General features: G+C 46.7%; 1 protein-coding gene across 2 annotated transcripts in view; it reads left to right on the top strand.

Moving 5' to 3' along the window:
• SEPTIN9 (septin 9) overlaps positions 1–21,729 on the top strand; it is a 130,417-nt gene that overhangs the window by 3,785 nt on the left and 104,903 nt on the right. The window contains exon 2 of one of the 2 annotated variants that reach the window (XM_051634536.1): positions 19,540–19,596. The exons of the other annotated variant lie outside the window; for it this stretch is intronic. Within the exon in view, the coding sequence (XP_051490496.1) occupies positions 19,540–19,596 (57 nt within the window). The remainder of the gene's footprint in view (positions 1–19,539; positions 19,597–21,729) is intronic. 2 annotated transcript variants of the gene reach the window in all.

Below are 21,729 nucleotides of genomic sequence, written 5' to 3' on the forward strand. Positions count from 1 at the left end.
TGCCATGTGCAACCAGTGCAGAAAAGCAAGTGAGCTCTTGCTGGGGGTGAGCAAGAGCTGGGGTGTGCAGAGGGACATGCACTGCAACCAGTGCTCATCTGGCAGTGCATGGAGGAGTTCATCAAAGTGCAATGAAGAAGCAATGGGTGGGGTTGTCCCCCCATAAGTAAGCATCAAGGGCTGGGGTTGGATGAGGCCTGCCTGTTGGGAGGGACCTCAGTCCACCTCTGGCTGCAGCTGGTCTTCTGAGATTGTCTGGAAAAAACGAGGCTGAATCTTATTCAGGCTGATGCTGCATGTGAGAGGCTCCCTGCAGCTCCCTCGATGGCTGCTAACCTCACTGCTGTAAGAGATGTTGGGTGGGGCAGAGATGACCCAGTGTTTGCAGAGCCCCATTGTTCTCTTCTGAACTGAACCCCAGGTCCTGTCAGTTAACTGGCATTGTGTTTATCTAAGCCATAGAAAAATGAACAGTTGTTTAGATTGATTTATTTTTTAAATTTTTTCTTTAGCTCACTGATAAAATGGCAGTATGAAGGAAGACACATTGCTTGGATCCAACAAAAACATTCATTTAATTTTAGATTGTCATTTTGCACAGGAATTAAAAATATTTTGTTTTGAATTACGTAAAAATGAAAAAGTAATAATATTTTTCTAGTTTAAAGTCACAGCTACCTCTTCCTCCCCAAAACCTGCAGTGCTGGGCCAACAAGTTGTCACTAAGAGGGCAGTGATAGTACGAGGGGTACCAGTTTTAAACTGAAAGATGGGAGAGCTAGGGTAGACATCAGAAAGAAATTCTTCACTGTGAGGGTAGGAAGGTGCTGGAATAGTTTGCCCAGGGAGGTTGTTGATGCCCCCTTCCTGGAGGTGTTCAAGGGCAGGTTGGATGAGGCTTATGCAGCCTGGTCTGGTGGGAGGTGTCCCTGCTCATAGCAGGGAGGTTGGAACCTGATGATCTTTAAGGTGACAGGTCCCTTCCAACCTTAACCGTTCTATGATTCTGTAATTCTACGATTTAAAAAATAAAAGTTGTACTGAGGATTTGCAGTCAACCCCAAGAAGCTGGATCCTCAGTCTTTGGCTGTTCAAACCTATTGCCCCAAGCCTGAATTCAGTGCAGACAATGGCTCCACCAGTTCAGATGGATGAACTGTCCCATTGCTCCATTTCCACCAGTTATCTCCATGTGAAACAGCTCTGCCTGTGCCTGATGGGCCAAACTATGATGCCATGGCCAAAAGGCAGTGTTGCCCAGGCTTGCACTGTGTGGTTAACAGCTAAAAACCTTTAATAATTATTTTGATTATTTTACAATGAAAAAGGTATGCTTTAGAGAACTAGATTTTTATGTGCCTGTCCTCTCTTGTGGTAGTAAAGCCTGTAATTTTCCTAGAGTGCTACAAATTGTTGGAGTCTGATGGATGGAAAATGCCCTGACCCTTGGACAGATCATTCTCAGCTGCCTTCAGGGCCTTGCAGCCTGTTTCTGTTGCTTAGCAGATCAGGAGTTGTTGATGGCAGTTGGCAACAGTCCTGGCAAGCTTACCTCTGCACTTCCTTGCTGTAAAAAATGAGGTGGGACTGTGGGAGGTCCAATGAAAAAGCAGGATTGCTGTAATTTATTTGCATGTTGGCAATATATTGCTGTAAATGTCAAGGCAATCTGCTGTCAAATGTTTCTGTTGGTTTGTGATGATTGATGTAATCTTGTCATGAAAAAAATACTCCTGTAGCATTGCCACGCTGTGCTGGGATGGCAGGATCAACGTGAAGGGCTTGGTTGGGTGCTCTGCTGCTGCCAGCTTTGGCTGGCGTGTGCAGGCAGTGGTAGAGCTTTGCTTCAGGTAGCAGAACATCCCAACATCTGTTAGGAAATAGTTTGGAGAGAAGCAAGGGAATCCAGCTTGTAGAGAAGCCAAAAAAGAAACCACAACGTGCAGACATATGTGGAAAATAACAAAAAGCCATGTGGGGCCCAATGGGGTGATTATCATTTTCTCATGCCCACCTGGGGTGAGCCAGAAGAGGTGGTGCCACGTGGAATGGGGAGGTGTTGCCACAGGATAACTCCCTGTCTGCTCACTGGGAGGCAGGGAAATCCCTCCCAAAAGCAGGTAACAGATAGCTGGGGGGGCTTTTTGTGTGAGGCATAGCTGTCCCTCTTAGACAAGAGCTGTCATGGGTTTTGCAGCAAAAAGTAGGATCCAAATCCAGAGGGAAGTCTGTAGAAGAAGACAGAACTTTGTATCACAGCCATTTGTGAATGTGTGACCTGTTGGTCAGACATGCAAAGTCCTTGCTTGCTTTTTGTAAGCTCGCTGGTGGCACGCAGGAGAGGGTGGGATCCGCCTGTCCCCCGGGGTGATGTGAGCTGGCCATGCCAGCGTGTGTGACAACACACCAAGGAGTTGTCCTTCCTGCCTTGTCCCGGTGTCCTCAGGAAGAGCAGCCGTGCTTGCCCGGCCGGGCTGTGCAGCGTCATTCCCTGCGGAAATCGCTCTCCGCACGTCCCGGTGCAGTGGGAGAGAGGCAGCGCAGTCGCCGGTGAGTCAGCCCGTTCCCACACTGGTCTGCAATGACTTACCAGTGACAAGGATGGCTTGAAGCACCCTTTAAAGGCTTTGTTTTTAAAGAGAGAGGTTCACTGGTGCCTGGGAAGCTGCTTCTTTCTGCCTGAGTCCCCGTTCAGGTGACAGGCTGCTGTCCCCTGCAGCTGCTGTGAGATGGGACACCCCATCTATCCCCACCAGAGCCCAAAAAGGAATGGCAGCTTCCACTGTCCTGTGTCAAACAGCTTCTTGCAGAGCTCAGTGCCATTCAGGCATCCCTACAGCAGCCGTGGCAGATGACAGCAGGAGGAACAGGCAAGGAAAAGCCTTGTCTAGTGTTGCTACCTTTGTGAAAACAGATGGTTGTGCTGGGCAGAAAGGGGGCTTGTTACGAAGTTCTTGTTCAAGCTTTAATCCTGATCACAGCACTGCAGCCATCTGAACACAGTGTATGTTACCTCCTTGACCTGAGTTTTTAATTTTGGGAAGGACAGCTTTGAATCTGATGACCAGAGCATGTAGCTGTCCCCTCTGTTTCCTTCAAACACCATGATGCCTTCAAGACGCCCAAGTCAAGCAGATGGAAGTTAAACTGCAGGGAGGACTGCAGTCTGGAGCTAGCAGAAAAAGAGGCTTTTTCCCTATTATTTTTTTTCCCTTTGTCCGTGCCAGATGAGTATTTACAGGAAGCACTTTGTGCAGCTCTGAGGTTTGTTTAGAGGAGTGTAGAGGGAGCAGACAGCTGATGGCATAATGGAAATCAAAAAGGTCACGATAATGCTCAAAAAAGTCCATAATTTCCTGGTGTGGGAGTATTGCTATTCTGGGGACCGAGGGAATAACAGAGCTTGGGCTCTGGTTCCCAGGGGGAGAGAGTACTTGCCAAGGGACAATCTGCAGAGGAGCCAGCTCCCTTTGGAAAGAACTCAGCACCCAGCAGCTTCCCCAGGCCTTGTGGGACTGAACCCAAAACAGTTGCTGGGGGCACAGTGTGTCCCAGGTAATCTTTTGTTCCCTCAGCTCATCCAGGCTCCCATCCCTTCACAGGCTGAGGTGGTGATGCCAGGGAAACTCTAAACTCATGTACTTGGGGAGTAAGTTGGAGCCCTGATCCTCAAGAGCAGCCCCTGGGTACAAGTTTGTGCTTTGATTTTGATGTTATCAAGGAAAATAGGGATTGCCTATAGCTTGATATAATGGGCAGAATAAACAAAGGAAATGAGGACAAGATGCCCTCAGCGTTGCTGCCAAGAGCTGTTGTTGGATGACTCAGTGGCTGAGTTGTAAGTGCCTGGACATGTACAAATAAAAGTTGCTGAGAAGAGTAACAGATCTTGGTGTATTACAAGTCAGGACAAAGGACTTGCATGTGAGACACCAGTGGAGGTGGCAGGAGTTTCTGCAAGTGAGTTTAAGGCTGACAAAAAGCTGTGAGTTAAGAGGCTGGAGACTCTGTTTTGCCTGCAGGAAAGGTTCAGCTCTGGGCTGCAGATGACCAGCTCTCAGTAACTGACTGGTGGGGAGCTCCCAGCCTGCCCAGGTCTATAACCAGAGACTCAGTCATTAGCACTCTACAGCTACTTTTCTCTCCTAATATTTGGTTTCCATTTTCTTTCCAAGATGACTTTCAATTAATTTTTAATATTAAAAGCAAAACTTTTTTTTTTAAATCAGCAGGAATGAGAATAAAACATAATTTGCTGCCTGCACAGAATGTGAAGCATTGAAAGTTGATGTTGCCAGTCCAGTCCTGAAAGGCTGTCATCCTCCTCATCCCCTGGTTTGCTTTGGGGAAGGTTTCTGACCTCCCTGATTTTCAGTGTTCCAGTGATAAAAGGAGTCCCATGTGCTGTATTGCTTTTATCTAAGTCAGTTGCTAAAGCACCAGTAAATCCTTAAATTCAGACCTTTATTGTGTGCTCTTGCAGCTCTGACTGCTGCATGAAGGGTTTTTTTCCCTTTTGGTGTCCTGCCTTCACGTATTTGAGAGCATTTTTTGTCAAATTTGGCATAATATTGAGAAATGTGAGGTTGAGTTGTGCCAAAGCTGTACCAAAACACCAGATCTTACCATGGAAATTGGAATGCCTCATTTTCCAGTATTATTTTTCCTGGCAGATAGGTTATGATTCTGAGCTGCTGAGTATTTACTGAACGGTTCAGACTCAGGCAGCCTGTTAATTGTCGTTCAACTACATCTGCATCCTTAAACTCTTTCCCAAGTTGCTGTACTGACAAGAGAGATGCTTTAGTTGGTGCGTCCTACATCTGGGCATGGAAAGGCAGTTGGTGCTGCAGGTTGTGGGGGGATGTCATGGCTTGGGTGGTCTCTCCCATCCTGCTTGGCAGCTGCGGTTTCAAAGCTGTGATTTATTTCCTGGAGTGGGTTTTTGTCAGATAAACCTTCCAACAATGATGTGAAATAATCCAACAGCCGATTTTTGCAGTTGATGTGGGGAGTGATAAGTAAATTTTGGGAAAGATGAGCTCAACCCTTTTGAGTTGGATCCCTCTGCAGAGGTTCCAAATGTGCCTCTGCAGCTGAGCTGCTCTGGATGCTCCTTCACACAGCAGCTGCTCTCTAGGAAATTGGCATCAGGCATCATGTTTTACGATACGTGTTGGGCTTTTCAAACAGCATGTATGTGGTGGGGAGAGGGCAGGGGGTTGTCTGTGGCTTAAGGTTTTTTGGGGTTTTTCTTGTTTGGCTTTGCTAAGCTTTTGAGTAAGAGCCCTGTGGTTGAACCTTAGCAGAGAGGGAGTAGTAAAAAGTTGTTTCATAATATGTGTCTGGATTAATGTTGAGCCTTTTATGCCCTTTGGGAGCCCCTGGGAACAGAGAGAGGCCAGAAAAGCCGCCTGTGTCAGTGTACAGGGTGCAGATTGTTTCAGGTGTCTGTGTTAGACCCTTTTATAGCCTGCCCCTTTTCCTTGGTGGACAGTTTGCTGGCTGCTGTTGGCAGAGCTTGTAACACAAAAGAAGGGTTAGTGGCTCCAGACCCTGGCAAGCAAGGAGCTGGAAAGTCAAACCAGCGCATAGTCATATGGCTCTTGGCTAGCTAGGAGGAAAACCTGACCTTAGTTCTGGGTAAAAATAAATGGTGTCCTCATTCCTAACCCTGTGGAGATATATCTGTGTCCCAAGGCCCTCTGGCTGATGGACAGACTGCTGCTGAGAGGCGTAGCACGGGGAGAAGTGTTTTCTGCAGGTCAGGTGTACTCAGGAGCGTGGGTGGAAAAACAGCAGCTGTGCTGGCAGAGCACGTACTCTGGTGGAGATGGATGGGGGAAGACCGGTACAGGAATGTGTAAAGTTAGGAGCCAGGGCTGGGCTTGGAAGGGCAGGAGAAGAGGCTGCAGACCCAGCACACAGCTGACAGTGCTGCTGAGCTCAGGGAGGGAGCAGAGCTGCACCAAAGGAAGCAACTTCACTGACAAGCTGAACGTGTTTCCTCCTGAGACACGCCAGGGCAGGGGGCTGAGGCAGATCATGCTGGACTTTGCCCTGGGGTTTGAATGGGGGGATTTGTAGGCATTTTGAATACTTCTTCAGTGCAGAAGGTGCAGAAATGCACTGAAGGTGAGGAAGACAGGGACAGGAGGTGAAGCAGTTTTGAAATGTTTCTGGGCCAGCGACACTCCATTCTAGGGCAAGAAAAGTTGCCTCAAATCTTGTAGGGATGCATTCAGGACCAGAAAGCAGCATATTCTTTTTAAATCTACAGGGCTTGTTGCAAAAGGTGATGGAGACCAGTGGGTCAGGAAGGGAGGACAAAAGATTTTAAAACCACTCATCTTATGCTCAGCATGGCAATAAACTGTGGCTGCATATGGAGAGGAGACTGCTCGATACCTGCCAAGGAGTTGTGGCTTTTCTCCTTCCTTGTCTTGTCCTCTGCTGACTGTGGGCTGCCAGGGCTGCCAGAGTAGGGACCAGGGCAGCTGCTTTACCCAAGACTCTCCTGCTTTCTGCTTCCTTCCATGCTCTCCTGCTAACCATCTGCAGAGACCTTGTAGAAATTTCTAGGAGAGCACAAGACTGGCCAGGGTGGGTTGGTTTGTTTTTCTCTCTAAGCAGATACCTGGCTGTCACGTGGAGCTGGAGCAGGTGGTGTGCAGCTCCTTGTCCTGTCCCAAGGGACTCACAGTTTCAAGGCAAAATCATTGCTTATTAACACAGCCTGGAGGACCTTCTGTGAACCCTGTGGACTGGAGGATCTCTGGGTGTTTCCACAAGGCTTTGCCATTCCCCCTGCCCTCACAGGGCTGTGGGGATGGGAGCAGGCTGAGGGAGCCATCAGCTGTGCAGATCTGCTGGCTGCAGGGCTGGCCATGCATGGTCAGGTTTTCTGGCTGTCTTCGTGTACATCTGTCCAGGCTTCTTCCACTGAAGGGAATCTTAAGGGCATGGTAGGACACCAGATAGATGAGCTGGTTAAGTGCAAACAGGCTCTTGAAGTAAAGCTGATCTATCTGGCACCTGGTGGCATTTCATATTGAGGGTCCAGTGCACAATGTTAGAGGTTTGCAAAGGTAATGATTTAATTCTGATGTTGTATGAGGTGAACTTCTGCCAGGGCTGAGACTGGACATCACTGGAGGCCTCGTTTACAGGGCTCTGACAATCTGCCTTCCACACCTCTGTCAGCTCCATCCCACCTTCCTGCAAGCACCTGCCTGGGATACTGTCACCTTAAGCAGTTTCTGTGGACAGTGATGATAAAATCTGGTGATTCAGCTCATGTAGGATGTGAATATTTGATAGGAACCTCCTGCAGCCATGAACTTGAAGGAGTCCAGTGTATTGATTAGACTTTTGCACTGGTCCTCACTGAATGACATTGCATCCTACTCAGTTTTCTGTTTGTCCATTTCCATTTCAGGATTAACTTGAATTTTAATATTCTCTAACATAGTGGTATTTCATCTCCACTCCAGATCATCTTTTATACCTTCTCTATTTTCCATTTCTGATGGTTAATAAAAGATGTATACTTAGGTCAAAACACAGCTGGGAGATCAGGCTTTGGATTAAAAACTATCTTGGCATTGTCCCTCAGAACACCTTGGAGCATCCAACCCATGTTGCCTATAGATTATGGGCAAAATAACACTGTAAAGTAAGTGGAGATCTCTGCTTTGGGGGTTTAACAGCCTCCTCTGCTTTTCAAGTCATATCATCTTTGCAAGATTAAACACTGTTTCATCTGTGGGTTGGTTTTTGGTTTTTTTTCCCAATTTCACTGTATTTTGGAATAAACTGATGTTGACAGGTACCCAAGAGCCCCGAAGGTCAGTGCTTAGTGCTTTATTTATGCACAGGAAACTTAGGACACAAGTGGTGACAGAGAGAGGGACGTGGCTGTTTCTTACCCCTTCTTGGAGCATGGGGTTACCTGGCCAGTGGCTTTGCTCTGTGCTGGTATCATCAGGGCAGAGGCCTTCAGAGAAGCTTTGGGCTCCTCCAGGGGATGCACTTTGTGAATCAACATTGTCCTTTTTCTTGTGCTTCCAAAACCTTCCTAAATGAAATTCTCTGTGACAGATACATGCTTATGCCATTTTATTGCATGGGAAACAAGCTGTTTCATTCAGTTTGTTTGGACATAATTAGGTATCCTGATTCCTGCTCTTGTCTAATGACTGTGTAGATAACCAAAGTGCTTCCTATTCCTGTTAGTGTCTTCAGTCTCTCTGACATTGTTCTCGAAGCTCTGAGGGAGCTAATATCCTGTATGAGAGGACTGAGACTTGGAAAAAAGCAGGTGAAATTCAATTTTGCTTAAGTTGAGATGTCTAAAAGCAGGTCACTGAATCAGAGCTGGTCCCTGCAGCCTCTCTCCAGTTAGAGGCTGTCAGATGAATCACTATCTTTCACTTGTGTCTTGGGATGGAAGTGACTCAGGGCTGCAGTGCCTGTCTCCTATGGTGACTATGGAGAGTGTCTGGGCCTGCTGTGCAGATGTTTGATGTGTAAAAGCTCAGGAGGGTGCTGCCCTTGAGGTAAGCAGGTATCTGTGGCAGAGTGAGAAATTAAAGCCAGGCCTTTGGAGACCATCCAAAGTGGTGGGCATCCTTCCTTCACAGACACTAAAGCACGTGGCCACCAGCTTACAGCAGTGAGTGGTGGTGCAGATAGTGACTTTGTGTTACAGAAGTGGCAGCATCCCTCTGTGCAGCTGGGGCTGCTTCCCCTGACCTGCTGAGGATGCAACTGGTTGAGGAACAGCTGAGTCATGCTGAAGAGCTGATGTCTCAGAAATGGTAAATACGTTTAGTTGGTACCAGTGAACATTCTTCTCTGGTTCCAAAACTGCTCCCAAAGAGGTGCTTTCCTGGAGAGGAAGTGGGGTGCCAGCAGGAAGCTTGCTGAGACAACACAGAAACATTTTCTACCCATGATCTCAGCCTCTGGAGATAAGGATGGAATTTCTACACCCACCCCAGAGCATCCTCCCTTGGCCTCTCATTGATTCAGCAGCTCTGGACAAGAGAGGGAGGCTCCTGCCTGGGCCATGCTCCTGCAGGGGAAACAAAATGTCAAGGCATGTTTGGACTGGAGGGACATGACTGGCACAGATCCCCATTGGGCAACAGGTCTTAGGGTCCCCTGACTGCAAAAGATGCCATTCAGGAAAGGTCAACCTGTCTAATAAACTCTGGCAGCGTTGTAGGGGTCATCAGAAGTGACCTGAGCCTCCAGACAGAGAAAAACCTTTCAGGTTTGGCTGGCAGCAGCCTGTGCATGCACCAGGGCAGGTCATACACAGTGTGGTTTATTCCTTATGGCATAAGGTCTCAGTCCATAAGCTTCCCTGTGCTGGGAATCCACTCTCATGCTGCCACGTAGCTCAGTGCAAGGTCTCAGCAGTGCTGGGGTCAGTGCACGTGGGCTTGGATTGCTCAATAGTTGGGAGCTGAGCTTTCCTGGGAGAATCCACAGCAGCACAAAGCAGATCTCAGCCCTGTGCAATACACTTTTTTTTTTCTTTTTTTTTTTCCCCAGAAATAGCAGCAATTGCCTTTTTTGCTGTGAGGTTTTTCATAGTGGAGGCTGAACATGTGTATTGTGGGGGTGAGTGACTCGAGGGAGGGGTCCTGGGTTGGGCCCAGCCCTCCACTGCTGGGCTCCGTGGAACATGGCACGCTCTGTGGGATGTACAATGCTGCCTTTCAGCCAGACCTACAGAATAGGCTTTGTGTCTCCTTGTGTGAGCCCTCTTTTAAGGGAGAAGAGCCTCCTTAGAGGCTGCAGGCAGTGCTCCGTGCCTTGAGATGGTTTTCACCTGTGCCAGGGGTGATTTCACCCTGCCTTGTGCCAGGGCTGAGCTGTTTGGTGCTGCCAGGTGCTTTACCTTCCCCTTGCTGGCAGCTGAAACCCATTAGAGGAATGAGTTGTACTGGGACTGCTTGGTATCTGGGGAGAAGAGCGACTAATCATGGAGTAGTATCAAGTAGAGGTGGTGCAACAATAAATGAGCCTATTCTTAATTTTCCTGTTGCCTCTCTGTAGAGCTGTTGAAGAGCATGGCTTGGCAAAAAGGTAGATGTTTGGTCTAGAATTATTTTGTCCCTTACAAAGATTTAAAAGGATAAGCCAATAAGGTATTAGCGCTTAAGTATTGATTCTACATCTTCAATTTAAATGTATTTAGTGTTTTTATGCTGGGTGCCTTACTCCTCTGATGTGCAGCAGTAGGATACAACAGATACATTGTGAGGCTCAGCACGGGTAATGGGTACTTTCGAGAGCTTGCCACTCCTTGAAATGTCTTTAAATGCTTCATAGGAGAGTTGGGGGAGAGTGGGAGATCACAGGGAATTTTTATCTTGTTGTTGACTGCTGGCCTCTCACAGATACAGCCCTTAATCCCTTGTGTAATTGACTTTGGAATTGTGGTGGATCTTTCTATAGGTGTCTGACTCAAAGATGGAAGAGAACTGTAACTGCAACATTGATGTTTTAAAGGTTCTCTCAGGGTAGAGGTAGAGTTGTACAACAGTTTGTAAAGGCACTTCTGCAAGCTCTAGTGTAAGCATATCTGCAACATCAGGCACTCAACTACATCCTAAAAATTGGCTGAAGTTCTCCCCTATTCCAATTTCTCTGCTACAGCCACAATTGAATATAATTGTGAGATACAAGGAGAAACACTCAAATAATGTTAGTAGCTTATGAAGTTGGATTCCCTTGGCTACTGCTGGGGCAGACCTGATAGGAGAAACCCTAAATTATATGAGTCAAGGGCTTCATTGTAGTCTCAAATTGTGATTTTCCTTCTTCCCTGATGTCTAAGGACAGTGGACATTATCTTAGTAATCTATAGATAGCTGTACTGTAAAGAATGATACAGGCACTAAAATATAAAACCATAAAATAATATATCCCTTCTGCTCCTATAAACAGGGCAAGTGCTTGACACCTCGTTTTCCAGGCAGAGAAAAGAGTGTGTGGAAGAAGAGACTGAAGCAGCCCAAACTCATTATTATATGATGATTGCAAAGTGTGTGTGTGTGTGTGTGTGTGTTCAGGATGCTGCTACACTAGAGATGCCCGGGTAAAAGGCCTCCAGATAGTGTTTGTAGGCCCAAGTACATTTCTGTGGGTGTTCAATGCAGAGATAAATGTGTCCATCATCTGCTTGAGCTTAATGCTACCCCAAGATTACCTGTTCTACATCAAATAACCAGTCTGTGAATTTTGACCCTGTGTATCTGAGTTTGTGGCTAGGGAGGGAGTGGAATTTAGTGACTGTGGTCACTTTGCTTCTGTATCTGTTGCTGGTTCCTTCATCCAGATGTTCCATGGCTGCAGTGGAGCATCTCTTCTGCTGTGTGGAGGAAAAGGGCACTTTGTTGTGAGTCTGGGATGAGACTTGGACTCACATGTTTGCATCTAAGTAAAATCCCTGGCTGCGTTTTTCCCTTTGCAGTGTTTTCAGAGCCAGACACTGGGCTCAAAACCAAAGGCTGCCCCTTATCTCCTCCAGCTGTGAAGGAGGAGCTGCTCATTAAGGCTGGGGAGGATGAAGTGGCCAGGTCTGCTCTGGGTGTCCTGTTAGCTGCAGGCACTGGCAGGCCAAACAGCCTGGTGGGACAGCCTGGTGGGTCACCCAGCCTCAGGAGAACCCTTAACCTCTGCCCTTTGTCGTTGTCAGCCCTTTGGCTGGTGAGCTGCTGCCTCTTTGTTCTCAGCTTTCCTCCTTTATACACCCCCAGCCCTCTCTGGGAAAAATCAACATTTGCCTTTCAGAGCCTGGCAAACAGAAGGGGTCTGTATTCCATCCTGATGGCAGCCCCAGCCTTGCAGGGCTCCGATGATAAATCCAGCAATGTTTGCTGCGGGGGGACCCTCTGAGACACAAATTTTGGGAGCTCTGTGTGCCTGAAACAAGAGCAGGGAAGCAGTGAGCAGTCAGTGAGGAAATGCCATGGCTGAAAAATAAAATGTGGGTTGCCTTGAGGTTACAAGAAGGCAAGAAACTAATTTAAAATCTAAGTAAGGAAGATTTTTTTAGGTTTGTTTTTTTTTTCTGAGAAGTAACACGTTGCTGCTTGGTGTGCTAAAGCTGTGCAGGGTGTCAGGGTGCAGCAGAGAGCCAGGTGCTGGGCTGGGAAGTTTGCACCAGGAGTTCTCCTGTATGGTCAGAGCCAGAGCACTATGGGCCTGTGGGGAGGAGAGCCCTGGGTATCTTGGGAGTGTTTGAGCCATGTGGAAATGCCACATGGCAGTTTTAAAGATCCTCTCCTTCAGATCAGACAGTGGATTTCTCCAGCTGAGCCACGGCCATTGTCTGGCAAACCTAAGAAATGTAGGTGAACTCATGAGTCTGGGTGCTGTAACTGTTGGGTGTTTGGGAAAGCAAAGATGAGCAGTGATCAGTCGCTTTGTTCTTTGTTTGCACGGTGCTCTGCCTGCAAAGCCTTACCCCTTGTCCATTCAGGCTCGCCTGGACTCCCGTGCTGTTAATGTTAATCATTAACTAACACATGCCTGTTAGTGCTTGCTGAAGCTCTTGCGGCAGCTGGTTAATGTAAGAGTTTGGTTATTTCCTTCTTTGAGCAAGACTGCAGCTTGGATGAGTCCAGGCACTTTCCCCCCTTCCCAGCTCTGCTGGCATGTGACAGGTTCTGCAGAAACAAATAGAACCACTTCTTCCAAGCTACTGTCATGGTGGCTTTGTGAGCTCTGGGACACATCCTTGCAAACTATTTAAATATGAGGGAAAGCCCCCTTGTTTAGTGAAAATGCCATGAGGACACTGTAGGTCTTAGGTCCTGCTGCTTCTCTCCTGAATTTCAGAAGCTAAGAACTGTGAGCAAATAAGGAGTGTGGTGAAGACAGGGTAAATCTAGAGGGACAGGATCTGTTTGGAAATCTGGTTAGCTTCAACAGTGAACTGAAAGGGATTTTAGACTTGACAGTAGTTACCAAGTCCATTCCCAATCAGTATAGCTTCACTAGAGCAGGTTTCCTTTATAAATCCTTTTCCATTCCCTCCTGCTGCTGAGTAAAAGAAACACACAAACCACCAAAACTGACAGTAAGTACAAAAGGCCTGTTTTTCCAGTCCCTTCCAATCTGTGTGGATACTTGCATTATAAACATGCATTTGTACTAGTCATCTGATGTGTCAGTGTGGTGACGTGGCATCCCCTCTGCTGCCTGGCCAGATTACTGAAACATTCCAACCAGAGGCACTGCAGATAATGACTAACATGCTTTTTCATATGAAAAAACTGCTTGTGCTAATTTTTTTGTGTGTGCTTTCGTGATTGTCCAGCATATCTCTGAATGACTATCAGCTGTGAGGAATTTGTGGGCAGTAAAGAACAGATGATCACACAGAGTGGTGAAATGATCTTGTTATTTCTATCAATCTGAGGATTGAGTTTGCTTGTCTCAGAATGAAATCATGGGGAGGAGCCACCATCTCTGCACTGCTTGAAGGCCATTTTTACAAATTGAGCCTTTTGCCAAGGCACTTGGGGTCACTCCAATGTTTTAATCTTGACATTGAGATTGAATGTCTCTGAAAAGCCAAAGCTCGGTTCAAGCACAAGCTTGAATTGAGGATGACTGGATAAAAATATGTGGTGTGGGTTTTGCAGGTCAGTCAAGGCAACTTCCTGGCTTTGAGCTCTATGGATGCATCAATTGATTTCCTGAGAAATACTGCAGTTTAATTTGAGTTAAAATCTGGAATCAAAGCCTGAACTGGAGCCAAGGTTAAAGTGCTGGATTCCCTGTCATTTTCTATGAGTATGTACAACGCTGGTCCTTCTACCTAACTTAGCCCTTTGCTGGGGCCAGCAGCCCAGGGCAGGGCACTGCTGGGCTTGAGGGAGCCTTTCTCATGTTTGAGGCTTAATTTTTGCTGCCTCTTATCATTAGGACAAGCTTTTGGAGCTTGTTTGTTTGTTTGTTTTGTTTTTGTGTTAGAATGTGTTTGGCACCTGCCAGAAGTATAACATTGTGGTAGGAATATATGCATCTTACTAATGCCAATTTTCTTGTGGTTTCCTTGAGGGTTATCAGTAATTCAGCCGTGGGCTGGGTTCTTTCTGTGTGTGTGAACACATGGCTCCCCTTGTGCTAATGGTGCTGTGCTGATTAGTAGTGTTGTCATGACCCAGCCTGATGATATCCAGCTCCCACAGAAGTGAAATGGTTGGTGGTGTTCTGACCACCTCTTTGCCTTTCACCTAGACACATACAGCTTGTTGGTGCACCCAAGTGATGGTAGCTGTGTTGGAGAAGGTAGTGGTCCACTCCTGAGTCTGTAATTAGTTCCCTTTGGGAACTGCATCCCTCCGTTCCATCAGCATCCCTCCATCCCAATGAAAGCTCAGTTTCCTGCCAGAGATATTTGATCCAGAATGAAACCATGCACATGGGCTGAGGGGTTTTTTTTCTAGCTGTGCTCAGCTTCTTTGTAAAGAGTCTCTATTACACAGAATTTGGAAAACTGTCTTTTATTATTCAGTGCATGTTTCTGATTAGTGCTGGAAATGAACATGGATTTTTTCCCTTTTTTAAAAAAAACATACTCTTTTTGAGGTTAATGCTGCAAGTGGATTTCAAGTTAATGGAAGTGAAGCTGTAATTGTGTGGTTCTTTGGACTTGAAGAAATAGAGATTCTTCTTCCTTTGCTACTCTGCAAACAAATGTCTCTCCCTTGCAGTCCTCAGCTCCTCCAGAGCCTCTCTGTGCCCAGCTGTCTCCAGTGGCACCCACAGCTCTGTGTGCAGGGCTCTACCTCTGAAGGCAACGTCCTACGTCAGCATTAAAACTTTGCAGCTCAGTCTCCAGCAGCTGCCCTGGTGTGTTGGAGAAGCTATTGAGGAGGTGGATGTGCAGTGTGGATCAAAACACATGTGGGCGATCCTTCCTCTGCTAACAGCTCCAGGCCTTGTTGCTGATGAAGTCTTCTCTGGCTGTTTTATCTAAGGAGCTTTTAGTGCTTGTCTGTGTGAGGCAGGATGAAATACAGCTGCTGGTGAAGGCAATTCTCTTGCTCACTGTCTGGATGGTACCTGTGAAATAGATAAAATGAGATAGATTTCACACCCTGTATGGTCCTGAACAGATGGTCCTCAGTGTTGTGATGGGTATAGACATCCTAAAAGGGAGTGGAGAACTGTCCCAGTAGTCCACCCTGGTACCTGTGCCAGCTCTGCATCTGCTGCAGGGCAAATGAGGTGATGTTCTTGCTGTCATCATATATATACTCCCTAGGAGACAGCAGGGGTGGCCTGAGGAGATGGCAAAGGACAGGATAGATCAAAGGAGATAGGGCTGGTGCAGCTCCTGCCCTGAGGGGAGCCAACTCTAAAATGCTGGTGTTGTGAAGGTGCTGTCAACACTTCTGAAGTCTTGTTCTGCTGGGGAGTGACCCACTATCCTAGTGCCAAAGTTGGTGGAGTCTAGGGATGGCTTTATGACCTGGCCCAGACCTGGACACCCCAGGAGACGACTCTGGGGAGCCAGGAGTGTGGAAATGTCTCTTTGAGGAAACTGATCTTGGATGGAGGCATGTCTCCAGTGCTGTCTGGGCACCCTGCTGTGTTCATGAAGAAGGAATCTGAATTATCTGATCTCGAACCCACTAGTAAATACATGTAACAGAAGCAAGGGTCACGCTGGCTGCTCAGATGAGCTGGTGCTTCTTTGCTGACTCCTGCACAGTGTGGGATGTCTCCTGCTGGTTTTGGCCTATCCCTTTCTAACAGGACCTTTGTTTGGTTTGAGTTACTTTGTTTGTTTGTTTTTTTGTTTTTACTGGACTGTGTAGAGAGAGCAAGTTCCTGGGATACATCCACCATTGTTTGTCTTCACCCTGTGATAATGGAAATTGCTCGTTTGATCTTTTGATATTTTTTTTTTTTACATGGAATGAGTGTAGTGACATGGATCACTTACTGTAAGGAGAAAATAAATCTCCAGTGGCCTGTCTTGTTACTGTGTGCATACAGTTTGGGGTGTATCATCCAAAAACTCTGTTTTTTGGAGAACGTGCACATTGACTGTATTGGAGTTGAACATCTCTGGTGGCTCCCTTGTCAGTGCTAGGTTCAGATCCACCACAGTCAACTTAGAAAAGTAGCAAGGACAGTCTCTCCAGACGCTCTGGATTCAGTCTCCCTGCTGCCTGCCCCACCTCTGCATCCTCTGAATCAGGACAAATGTCTAAAAAATGCTTCTGTTTCAATACTGGAGAGCTTTGCATCCATGGTGTTATATCAGCAGCTGCAAGAAGCACAAAATAGTAGAACATTTGGCCTAGTAGTGTCTGGAGGGAGTGATTTATAAACACGAGCCTGGCTGAGGTCTTGCTTGCGCTGACACAACCCAGTTGGAGTGATTCTTGGCTTCAGCAGTCGTGAAGGAGACCCCAGTGAAGCCTGGTGTTCTTTGGTGCTGCTGCCTTTCTGCTGTGCCATATGGTCCCAGCCTGTGGATCTGGAGAGAATTAGTCGTTGATTATAAAACATGAAAAAATATTGCTCAGCCAGTGAGCCAAGGTGAGGCTCAGCTCTGCAAATGTCGTAACTCTGTCCTGCTGCAGCATATCCACTGGGTTGAATGAACTGTTCTTGGATGGACTTGCTCTTCCATTTTGTAGTCATTCTGCTGGGGACAGGGGGAAGCATTCCTAATTTCAGCTAAATAAAGCATATTTTGTTGTTTTAGTCCAGTGTGCTACAATGAATTTATAGCATGACCTGAGGACGGTTGAACCGTGTGAAGAGGGAAGACTCATAGACGCTGTGTCTAGGCTGGAAACCTTCAATTTTCCTTTTGCAGCCCCACAGCCCAAACTGGGGGCTCACCCTGCTGCTGCCACCCTAGAAATAGGGGTGACCCTGGAACATGCTCAGCACGCTGATGCTCTCTGGTCCTGCCCACACTGCTGGCTTCCTGGCAGCGTGCTCAGAGCAGCATATTTTTAGCTGTTGCTTTCTCTTACTTTTTGGATGTCTCCTCTGCCTTGCCAGGCTGCCAGCTTGCCCCACTGTTTATCTGCTTTCCAGGACTGTGTCTGGATCCTCCCACGATGGGAGGGGCAGTGAAGCATCACAGATAGCAAAGCTTGGCTGCCACTTTATAGAGCTCCTTCCTCTTTCCAGTTTCACTGTTCAGGTGTTGGACAGCCTGCATGAATTCCTTGTTTGCTCCTTGTTTTGCCTTCTGTTGAAAGGAGATGAGCAGCATTATTATGTATTATTAATGTTGTTAACAGGGGTTGAAGCAACAGCTGTCAGAAAAAAAATCTTCCTTCTAATGCTGGCTCCAATATAGAGCAAATCAGTTCAACTTGTCCAGCTTGGGGTAATCTATTTTAAGTGGGTGTGAACAGTAATTACAAATCCCCAGAGAAAACCTTTGGGACAGGGCAGATAAGCAGCTTCTCAGAAATGTTACATAAAAGGTACAGGCTCAGCCAGAGCATGAATGCTCTGATGGTTGTGTCGTGTTGGATGCTCCAAGTCCTATGTGTATTTTTCCACTGGAGTCGTTGCTGAAGGGAATAAAGCCCATTTCCTATGTGCAATCCTGTCCAAGCCTGTAAGCTTCTCACTCTGCTTCCGTCCTGCTTTGCCGCAGACTCAATGAAGCCTTTGAACATAAAAGGATATATTTAACCAGCTCAGCATGGCTGCATATCTGTGTTCCTCAGCGTGCCACCCATAAGGGACATTCTTCTTCTCTATTTTTTTAGCAATTATGGAAGCCAGATTTCCACGCCACACCTTGTCCTCACACAGACAAACCAGAGAGGTGTGTGTTCTGATCCCTTCCAACCCCTATGGTTCTCTGCAAGGAGCCCAGCCAGGACTTGTGTGCTCTTGCAGCTTGACTGAGGAACTGCTGTTTAAAACTCAGTTGAGCAGAGGAAATTTGCCTTTTCATTATTGCTGGTGTTGAAAGAAGCAGTAGACATTTAAGAGGGAGAAAAAGAATTAAGAAAAAAAAAATCAGGGACTCAGTTTAAATATTATAATGTTGGTTATAATTAACAAGCTCATAGAAACTCCCTCCCTGCTCTTGCTGTCAGCAGTGGAAGCTGCAGGCTGAGTGGTGTGTGTAGCAGTGGACTGCCCTGTTGCAATGCAGATAAAGCTTTTGAGAAGACAGCCTTGGGTGTTCACGTATGTGGGTGGACAGTCCTGGCTCTGTTTCTGTCCCTCTGGCTGGCATTGCTCTTTGGGGGCCAGAGTTGAGTCAGAGACAGCTCTAGGTGGTGCTGCCCAGGGCTGCCCCTGTGCTGCTGCTGCCCAGGGCCCAGCCCTGTGGTTCAGCCATGGAACGTGGTGGGCACAGAGACTTTTTATGGTGGAAAAGGAAAGGGATAGAGAAAGTGCACATACATATGTATAAGCGGAGGCTTCTGAATGTGAGACACTTTTTCCATGTCGTGTTGCCGGGCAGCTCTTTTCCCTTCCCTCCCTCCACCCCAGGGCTCTGTGGTATGAAAGCTTTCCTGCATATTTATTTTTATATACATATATATATATACACACACACACACACACACACACACAGAAAGCTTTTTTCATAGGATGCACTCTTCCAGCTGACGAGGTTTCTAAGGTTGTGGCAGTGTTACAAATCACAGTTTAGGGATGTTCTGCAGCTTAAATAGGTGCTGTTTAAATCCCCTTGCCTGTTGTCCAACAGATCTGGTAGATGTTGAGGGCATGGTATGAGTAATATAATTAGAAAACATCACCCCAAAAATCTGGGAGTTTCTTACCCTTTTGCAGAGTAGAATTCCTGATTCAAGATATTGGTATGCTCAGGCAAGGTTTGGGTTGAGCTGAGGAGCCTCTGTAGTTCTATTTTGGAGCTTGATAACTCTAGCATCTGGTGTCTGAGATGGTGGGCACCATCATGGAGCTGCTGTTCCTCCAGCACGACCCACCAGAGACTGAGAAGCTGCCAGACTTGGGTATCCCTGCATTGGAATCATAACATTTGAGGTAGTTTGAGTATAGCATTCCACATGAGGTGGTTCACTGCATTTATTATGTCCACTTTTCTTGTGCTAAGAGAAACTGAGGCACTAACCAATGTGTGGTTTCTGTGTGTGGCTTGTGAAGGTGAATTCTGGTTCTTGCTGAGTTGTTTAATATACCTGGGAAAACAAGTGTTATGGCAAAAACCTCTTTACAGATAGGCAGCTGGGATGGCAGAGAAGTTGCTGATGAATTGGAAAGGTTGCCAAAGCCAGCAGGTCCTGCTGTCCTGCCTGGAACCTGAGCAGGCAGCTGGAAGGTACCGGTTGCTTCCTGAAGTGGGTGTGGGAATGGAGGAGACAGGTGTGTCTGGGTTTTGTTTTTCACAATAACGTGTGATGTAGGGTAGGCTGAGTTGTCCAAGTTTCTTTCTCCAGCACTGTGCATGCGAATTAGATTGCTCCACATAGACTATATTCACATTAACTCCCTTGGTCTATTCAAACCTTCTTCTTGCTTTAGGAGTCACACGGACCTCCAGCGGGAGACTTCGGAGACTCAGTGACCAGATAAGTCCAAGTAAGTTGCATTAATTTCTCTCTTTGAAGCTTCTTCATCCAAATAAAAATAAATAAATATATAAAGGAGAGAGCGAATGCAAGAGGTAGCTCTCAGAAATGACATCTCCTGCCTGCTGTCCACTGGCCATAGTTTGGAAGGCAAAGCTGGCTGCTAGTAACTGCAGTCTTTGCAGTGTATATAAAAAAAAGACTATATATATTAAAAAAAATATGAAAAGAGAGAGCAATATAAAAGAAAATATTAATTACTTATTGAATAATGGAGCCAGTGAGAATAATTTAAAAGCCCCATCTCAATTCAAGGGGTCTAGAGCAGGGTAACAAAAAGCAGGAATGGCCTGAGGTTGAAATATAGCTTTGGTAATTAACAGCTCTTTCCTACTCTCCTTAGCTATTATTTTTATTGGATGTGGAGATTTATGGATTATATGTGCTTGTGACTAAATTTACACTCCTAATTGCAGCTTAATGTTTCGGAAGCTGTTTCTGGTTCAGAAAGAAGCAGGTGGGAGGGTTTATTTCTTGAAAAAGGTGTTTTCCAGCCTCAGGAAAGCAGTAGCAGAAGTCTTGGTGCTTATGAGTACTGTGAGTTCTGCTTGTGTGTGTGTGACTCTGGTTGGAGCAGAGACAAGTCCCTGGTGCTCACCTGCATCAGCCTGACCCGAATTATCCCCTTTCCTCTTACCTAAAATATCTCAAAGGAAGCTGAGACAGCTCATTATTGGGCTTTTCCTTTTGGTGGCTCCTTTTGCTGGCTCTGCCTGTCCCCCTGCCTTGATGGACCTGTGCTGCTCCAAAGGTCCAAACTCCTGCAGAAGCATCTGTGTCCAGGCTCAGGGCCCTTGTATGTCAGGTGTTCATCTTAGCAGGTGCTTCGCTGCAGTTGAAATCATACATTTGCTTCCCTGAAATGTATGACTTTCCCTTGGCATTGCCTTCTTGGTTTCTCTGGGATGTTGACAGTTGTCTCTGCTGCATTCAACCTGTCCGCCCGAGAACCCCACCGGCTTCCTTGACACTCTGCTCTGGCCACACTTGGTGCAGAGCTTTCATCCCCTCCCATCCCCTTGGTCTCCCTGTCACTCACAGTTGCTCCCTCTGGGCTCAATTTGCTATTTCAATTCATCTTCTCAGCCCTCATATCCTGTCTCAGCTCCCAGATGTACTTAGGAAAACAGTTGTTTTCAGCTTTTCCCTCTGTGTGGGTGGGAGGAGAAAGCTACCCTGGGGAATCCTTCCTGGAGCAGTGACTTCAGTGCTTTGCTGTATCGGGGCATCAGCACATGTGGGATGGGGGTCAGTCACACATGGCTGGTTAAGGGTGTGCTTGCACACCTTGGGAGCTGTGACCTGCCTGTCTGGCCCTCATCAAAGGCTGGTGATAAGCACAGGGACAAGTATTCACATGATGGCACAGACAAGGGTGACAGGGAACATGGCATGCTGTGATGCTGTCCTGCTGCTGGGACATTTGCTGCTTTGCTTATGGAGCTTCACAGCCATGCACGGTTAGCACCTCCAGCCCTAACCTTGTAACATGCGGGTGGGAAGATGTAGATATGGTCAGCATAGGCCACTGCACCCCCAATTAGTGTCAGGAAAGCTGAGGCAGGTAAAATGCATTGAGTGATCATGCAGCCTGGAGTCACAGTGTTGGTCTGGGGGCTAAAGCTTTGCAGCAGTGACCATTTCAGTCCAGAAGATCTGAGCTGTGTTTTAGAGCTGATGCTGCAGAGCTCGGCCACCAGCACAGATGCTGGTAGTTTTGACCCAAAGTGCATGTTTATCTTCTGTGTGTGCAAAAACAAAGTTGCAGTCTCAGCCCTGGCACCACATGTTTTCATATTCATGTGTCTGAAGACAGAAAGGGGAATTGGTGCAGCTCCAAAGACAACTGGAGTGTAGAGATCTAAATTGAAAGACACAGCGCATTTGTTCAAGCATGTTTTCTTTAGCCTCTAATTATATACTTTCCACTTTTCTGATGAGAGACCTTTTAAATTGTAATATTATTTTTTTTCAAGCTGAAATCAAATGAGCAGCACAGTGCTCCAGTTTACATTGCAGTAAATATTTATGACTACATATAACTGCAGCTCAATTTTCCCTTGTTTCAGGTCCAAATTTTCCC

This window comes from Apus apus, chromosome 17 (assembly GCF_020740795.1).
Source record: "Apus apus isolate bApuApu2 chromosome 17, bApuApu2.pri.cur, whole genome shotgun sequence".
NCBI lineage: Eukaryota > Metazoa > Chordata > Aves > Apodiformes > Apodidae > Apus > Apus apus.